The sequence below is a fragment of the Elaeis guineensis genome, chromosome 8, assembly GCF_000442705.2.
Source record: "Elaeis guineensis isolate ETL-2024a chromosome 8, EG11, whole genome shotgun sequence".
NCBI classification, from domain to species: Eukaryota; Viridiplantae; Streptophyta; class Magnoliopsida; order Arecales; family Arecaceae; genus Elaeis; species Elaeis guineensis.
Window position 1 is genome coordinate 122,878,477 of NC_026000.2, and position 7,623 is coordinate 122,886,099.

A 7,623-nucleotide genomic window follows, 5' to 3' on the forward strand; every position below is an offset into this window, starting at 1 on the left:
GAAACTGCTCTGGGATGCGATACTGCTCCCGAAGTCGATCAACGTTCGACCCCGAAAGTGAGGAAACCTCAGCTTCCGAAGTCGACCGAGAGTCATCGGTCGGATTTCCCGACCGAGCCCCCGTGACGGATTTCCGGCCATCACACCAAAACCGAACAAGAAGCAAAGAAGAAGAAGAAGGAGAGGAAGAAGAAGAAGAGGAAGAAAAAAAGGGAAGACCACGAACCGGGAATGAACCCTTTGGGGAGCGGGAGGAGAGACGAATGCCGGCGACGACGGAGAAATCGCCCGGACAGAGTCTCTGCAGCAAAAACGTCAAGATGGGGCTCTGAGTGCAGATGGTCCTATTATATAGGGCCGTCCGACGGCCAAGATGCCCCCGCGCCGACCAACGTTTCCCGGATGTGCGACACGTGGCAGCCTCCGGGCCCTCCCTTTGGCCCGATGATTCGGCGCACCCATCTCGGGACGGCCGCACCGCCTCCATTTAATGCGAGGGGCGCCGGCCCAACCACCTCCGACACGTGGCGAAAGGGGCCACGGTTCCGAATTAAAGCGCCCGCGGTGATTCGCGTTCCCGATGGGACGCCTGACAGCGCACCGCGCTCCCAGAATCGACGCTGGGCGACGGTCTGCGTTCCCCAGAAGGCGCCGGATATCCGGTCGCCTGACACCGAATCGTCCGGCACCCGACCTCCTGACGCCGACGTGACACCTGGCGCCGACGGGACGTCTGACGACGACGAGACGGGACGTCTGACGACGACGAGACGGGACGTCTGATACCGATGTTACATCCGATGTCAGCGAATCGCTCGGCATTCATGAAGCGCCTGACATCGTATCCACTCATGGTACGGTCGGAATTGGGCACACAGTGATTCCACTCCTAGTCGCCCAGCATCGCTGTCCGAGCAATAGCATCGGCCAGCTCACCGTCCGACTCAGGAGTGGAGGGGGCAATTGTTGGGGAATACCCACCCACCCACCGACCGACCGACCGACGACCGGAGGGACCGACCGATAGTCGGAGCGACCGACCGATCGCCGTTCAGCCGACCGATCGATCGACGGGCGCCATCACCGGCCAATTAACGGCCCATAACCGACTGAGGATGTGTCGGTCGGGCATACTTTTCCTGTTTTCCCGATCGACTGAACCAGGGAGTCTGATGGCCGACTCACGTAAGACTCGCTGACCAACAAAGGGACCCGAATCTCCACCCGACGCCACACAGCTGGCCACCGACCTAGGGTCGGTCGACTCCTCCGATCGCCGTACAGCCGCCAGAGCTTATCAGTCCTGACAGCAACATGCGGCACTGCCACCTAGGGGCATTATCCCGCCTAGGACATTGTCAACCCTAGTGATTTGACAGCCCCACGGCGATATGACACTTTTACGGCGACTCTGACAGTCTACAGTGAGTTGACAATTCCTCAATTGTCCGCACCATTAATGACGGCGCCATACCATGCTCTACTATATAAATCGGGGAAGGCAACAGTGCAGGGGACCTCCATTTTGACTTTGAAACCACAGGCTTGCTCCCCTCTCTCTCTCTCTCCCTCGATTGAGCTCTTTGTCTTCATTTCACTGTTGCCCAACCACCTCTCTAACTTGACCGTCGGAGGGTCCCCCGTCGGAGCCGCCTCCGATCAGTGTGGACTTTCCTTTTTGCAGGCGCTCGTTTCCCGACGATCAGGCGACGAGGAGATTTGCCGCAACAGATACCATAAATTTAGAAAGAGAAAATCTTAAGCATAAGCATACAAAAAAGCAAGATCTGATCATGGTCCACCTAAGACTATAGTTTAACCCTCGATCCTTAATCGTACCTTTTTTTTTTTGCTTTTTTTTTTTTTCCGATAACACACACCTACCAGGGGTCCACGATTCTACCCGAATGAGATTCAGAACGAAGAAAAACCTCACAATTTCACTCTCTTTTTTTATCAAACTAACTCCACATGTTTTCCTTTTTCTTTCCTAATAATTTATGTTCGATATGTTTTCCTTCTTTTTTCCTAATAATCTATGTGCGAGAGATCTCTATTTTATATTATATATAAAAGCATATATCCACGTGTGAGAGGCCTCTAATTTATATTATATTAACCTCCGTACAATGCACAGGATCTCTTCTCTGGCACTTTGGCTTCACTTTCAAACATCAAACTTTTTTTCTCAGCAGATTATTAATTATTGGATGCTAATTTTATCTCAAAATATAATTAAAATAAATTTTTTTATTAGGGCTCATCATCTTTTTAATATTTGTTGGAGTTTCATTAGATAATATTTTTGTCAGTTACGGTGGCTTTTTGGATCGGAGATGGAACATTTTTCTTATAGCATTCCAATTAAAATCAATTTATCTCGTCACCACATCTCATAAAATTAATTTATTTTACCATCCAATTTTTTTTAAAAATATTTTCTAATGCATAGACCATCCAATTCAAATAAATTTAAAACATATCAACTTAATTTAAATAAATTATAATAAATATTTTTAATAAAATTTTTAATATAAATTATAAAAAAAAATACGCTACACAAAACCCAAGCCATTATCTACACTTCCCTATTCAGCCGTTCCACCTGACTGAGCCTCCGAAAAAAAACGAAAATACCCAACACAAAACCCCAGTAATCGTCTAAGCCTCCCGGGCCATCCCACCTAATCAACACTCTCAAGAATGAAAAAAAAAAAAAATACCCAACACAAAACCCCAACCATCATCTAATCTTCCCTGTTCGGCCGCTCCAAGCCTGCCACCCGATTGGGACTCCTGAGGACAAAAAAATTAGAGAAAAAATGGATAAATACTTCTACCAAGAAACCAACTGGAACTTGAGAAACCACTTCGATCTCTATCAGGTGCTCTCCTTCCCCACAGATCTCCAGAGAAGAAAATGAAATGAAATGAAAAAGAAAAGCCATTGTCTAAAATTCCTTGTTGGGCCGTTCCACCTGATCGACACTCTCAAGAACGGAAAAACAAAGAAAATACCCAACACAAAACCCCAACCATCATCTAATCTTCCCTGTTCGGTCGCTCCAAGCATGCCACCCAGTTGGGACGCCTGAGGACGGAAAAATTAAAATAAAAATGGGTGAAATTACTTCTACCAAGAAACCAATCGGAACTTGAAAAATCACTCCGATCTCCACCAGGTGCTCTCTTTCCCCATAGATCTCCAGAGAAGAAAATGAAATGAAATGAAAATAAAAAAATTAATAAAAAAATCTTATCTTTCACTTTTTTTTCTCTGTTTTTTCCTTTAAAAGTCTTAATCAGGGACCCACGCACGTTGCCACAAACTCGCTCAAAATCCCATATGTTAAGAAAAAACCCAACCATAACATGAGAAACCCCTCCGATCTCTCTTAGGTGCTCTCCTTCCCCACAAGGCTCCACAGTTTCACTCGACGAGGGATGGGGGGGGGGTTAGGAGCTATCATCGGACTGCTCGAAGGGATCTTGATCGAATAACGTTGGAGGGCTCCACGGTTCCACCCAAATGTGACTCAGAATGAAAAAAAATCCCACAATTTTACTTCCTCCTGATCGAACTAACTCCACATGTTTTTTCCTCTTTTTTCCTAATAATCCACGTGCCATATGGAGACTTCTCCATTGAGAGGCCTTCATTTTATATTATATATATTAGATCAATAAAATCAAGAAATAGTTGTTTCTAAGAAAAAATATATTTTTACTTTAATCATTCTATTTTTAAGTTAGAATTTTTTTTAAAAAAAATATTAAGAGATCTTACCACACCGTCGTTCCACAAGTCACATGCCTAATTGCAATCAGTGAACATTGGAGTTTCATGTGTAGAATAAAGTTCATCAAAATAGGGAAAAATTTTGAGAAAAAAATAAAACAAAATATAAATATCCAGCTTGATATTAATATATAAAGAGTTCTCTAAATAACCACGTCTAATTTAGCCATCAAATCCATGACTTCTAAGTTTAAGATATCAGACACCTAAGTCGTATTATATCAGCCACATCAATTTAGATATTGATCAAAGTACTATAAAATTGCTTTTTTAACACCATGCCAGCGATTTATGTCGAGCCCCCCAGAGCCAGATTAAGGTAATACATAGGACCGAAAAGGGTCCACTTATCTAACGATCGTAGAGCATAAATTCATACACTACTTCTGAACTAAATTATTAAATGGTCCCAAAAAGTCTCACAGCTTGGAGAAGACGGGCTTCCGCTTCTGGAGCCGGGCGGAGACGGCCTCCTCTAGGTCACGTGACATGAGCATCGCCGCGTTCCATGTAGCGACGTAGTCCAGCCCCTGATCCATCGTCAGATCTCTGCTTCTCAGCAGCACCGCCTTCGTTCCCATCACCGCCAAACTCGACTTCTCCGCCAACCCTTCAATAAAAATAAATAAATCAATCAATGAAGTTTTAGAACTAAATTTTGTAATCTGAATTTTACCATGATACTTCTTTAAAATATTTTATTATAAAAAATATTTAAAATATTATATATTATTTTTTTATATATTTCATTATTTTTAAAAAAATAATCTTTGCCTCTAACTCCCCTGTCTCCCTCTGCCACGGTTTCTCCACAGCATTTTTCTCCTCCGTCCGTGGCACCTTTGTCCTCCCTCCCCAACCACCACCATCACCACCATCTCCTCTGACGACGATGGTTTATCAAAATTAAAATTTAATTTAATTATAAATTTTTTTTATTAATTTTAATATTGAAATAATTTTAATTTTTAAAATATTTACTGTATCAGTCATTTTAACCGGTTGAAATCCGAATGGTATATATTTAATCCAACAATTAGAAATAAATAAACAGACTAAAAGATCCTTTAAAGTACTGTTGCAAAATTCTTATAATCTTTTTTGAATATTTTCATCCTACAAATCATTCTTTTAAGCAAAATAAGTTTTTTTTGTTCTCACCGAAATAAAGCATCGAACTGTCCGACAATCTTGTACTTTAAACAAAATTATGTGAAGTAACGGTCTGGTATGGGTTCCTCTTGTAAGTACCCTCATCTAATAAAGGTAATTTTATCCAAAAAAAATGTTAAAAAAATAAATTGAGATATTAAAAAAAAAATTTGATAAAAAATTTATCTAAAAATCTATATGTTTTAGATCAATATTGTTTAAATAATATTTAAATAAAAAAATAATTTATACATATCTTCTAATACATAAAAAAAAAATGACTTCCAAATATATTATTCATCTTTTTTTTCTAAAATTCATCCATATTTTTCATAATAATTTTTATATTTTTTATATTTAAAAAATAAAATATTAAATTATTGAATATAAAATGATAAAGATATTAAAAATAAAAATAAAATATTTTATAAATAAAACTAAATACATACTTTATTAATTGATGAAAAAAATAATTTATTCGTCTCTAGATAAAATCTTTCCTGCTTTCATAGATAAATACTATTTATAAAAAAATAAATCATCCATCTTGAAAATATAAGAATATAGACAAACTGATGAATAAGAAAATTGATCAGATATTTATTCATAAAAAAAACAGACCTCAAACATAACCTGTTAGGCAAGAAAATCTAAATATTATAATAAAAACCGATTAAATTTAGCATTCTGTTTTTTCTTAGACTGAGGGGTACTTTGGTAAATCGACTTATATAAGGACAAAATTCCAAACAAACGAATAATTATCTACTAATAATAAAAATTAAAAATCGTAATTTTTAGAAAGTAACAAGGGCAATTTTGTATTACCACCGGCGAGGGCGGCGACGCCCTCCTCCAACGCCTGGCGAGAGGGGAAAACCCTCGAGACGAGCCCCATCGCCTTGGCCTCCGACGCCGAGACCCGCCGCCCCGTGAGCGCCAGATCGGCGGCGTTCCCGTACCCGACGATCGCCGGCAGGCGCTGAAGCGTCCCGAGGTCGGCGGCGAGGGCCAGGTCGACCTCCTTGACGGAGAAGAAGGCGTCCTCGGAGCAGCACCGGATGTCGCAGGCGGCGGCGAGGTCGACCCCGCCGCCGACGCAGGCGCCGTGGATCTCCGCCACCACCGGCTTCCGGCAGCGCTCGACGGCCGAGATCGCATCCTGCAGCGCGAGGATCCGGCGGCGGAGGAGCTCGCGGACGGCGGCCGGGTCGTCGGAGGAGGGGGCGGCGGTGATGGAGGCGAGGGAGGAGAGGTCGATGCCGGCGCAGAAGTGGGGGCCGTGGCCGGAGATGACGAGGGCACGGGCGGAGGGGAGGCGGTCGAGGGCGGCGAGGGCGCGGGGGAGTTCGGAGAAGAAGGGGAGGGTAAGGGCGTTGCGCTGGGCCGGCCGGTTCAGGTAGATGTGGTAGACCGGGACGGACCGGTCCTTCTGGACCACCTCCAGGGTCTCAAACCCCTTCTTTAGCTCCGTCTCCGCCTCCGCCGCATCCATGGCTTGGCTTCTCCTCTCTCCTGAAGCCCGGAATTGAGATTTTTCCCTTTTAAATCTCAAAATTTTGTGGAGAGCGAGGAAGATGGAGCAGCTCCGCTGTTTCCACCCGAACAGAGAACAGCGTGCGTGGCTGATGTGGCAGGGAGGTGGGGTCCACTCGTAAATACACGAGACCTCAGACGCAGGTACTTTCTGGATTCTTAAATTTTAGTTTTTTGCTAATAAAATTTGCAGTCCCCACTCCAAAGAATTGCATGATAATACCCAACTTTTATTTTTTTTTTTTTGGGCCAGACAAATTTTATTATTTTTATAATGCATCCCAATTTCCTGGTGACGTAAGACCATTATTGTTGGTTAAAACAGATTTTCTGGTGCAGTAGTCTGCTCTTTACATTGTGTTACCATTAGAAATCGTGACATTCAAGTATGACATGATTGTTGTCGTGGATTTCGCTGCATGACTTGACCTTCTTCTTATCAGATCATGGCTGAACACTCGCATCAGATACCTCAAGCCTCCGGGTCGGATGCATATTGATCTTAGGGTCATTAGGGAAGAAGACAATCCAACAAAATCTCCTAAAGCCTCATATGGTTTTCATAAATCACGGGAATATGAATTAATGTGATGCAATTAATGCCCATAACTTACAATCCACAATGTTCACAATCATAAACAATGATTCTCTGTTTTCTTCACCAAACTTAAAGATAATACTCGACTATCCCATTCTCTATAAAAAAATATATATAAGATTCTCAGATAAATTTTATTTTAGAGAATAAATTATTCTCATTCACATCTTTTTTTTTTTATTATTTTTAAATTTTAACTAACTTAAACATCGAAAGATCTCACATCAAAGAATCTTCGACGACAATAAACTTGATTTGCAGATTCTCCAAAGAGCCTCTGTCTTTGGATTGAGACTCACCAGTGACGTGGGAAGGAGGTCGACCACTACTGTTTACCTCGAATCAGGGATTTGCAGTAATAGTTTGGCATTGAGGAAAAAATTTGTTTGAAGAGAAAAGGGATATGATGAAAATAAGAGCATATAACAACTCTATTATCTCATCGACAATCATCTCTCCATAGCCAAGGTAGCATTGCCCGACTGTCCGCTACTTTGGGACACACACAACCTCTCGAAATGTCGGATCCTCAGCAATT

The 7,623-nt window shown here is 42.3% G+C and overlaps 1 protein-coding gene across 1 annotated transcript; it reads right to left on the reverse strand.

Annotated features, from left to right (window-relative positions):
- Positions 1 to 4,041: 4,041 nt before the first annotated feature.
- Positions 4,042 to 6,501, reverse strand: LOC105061424 (delta(3,5)-Delta(2,4)-dienoyl-CoA isomerase, peroxisomal). Its single transcript, XM_019846074.3, has 2 exons — positions 5,780 to 6,501; positions 4,042 to 4,409 (listed from the first exon to the last, which is right to left on the reverse strand). Exons 1-2 carry the CDS (start codon positions 6,444 to 6,446, stop codon positions 4,219 to 4,221), a joined length of 858 nt encoding a protein of 285 aa, XP_019701633.2. The 5' UTR covers positions 6,447 to 6,501; the 3' UTR covers positions 4,042 to 4,218.
- Between the last annotated feature and the right edge of the window lie 1,122 nt (positions 6,502 to 7,623).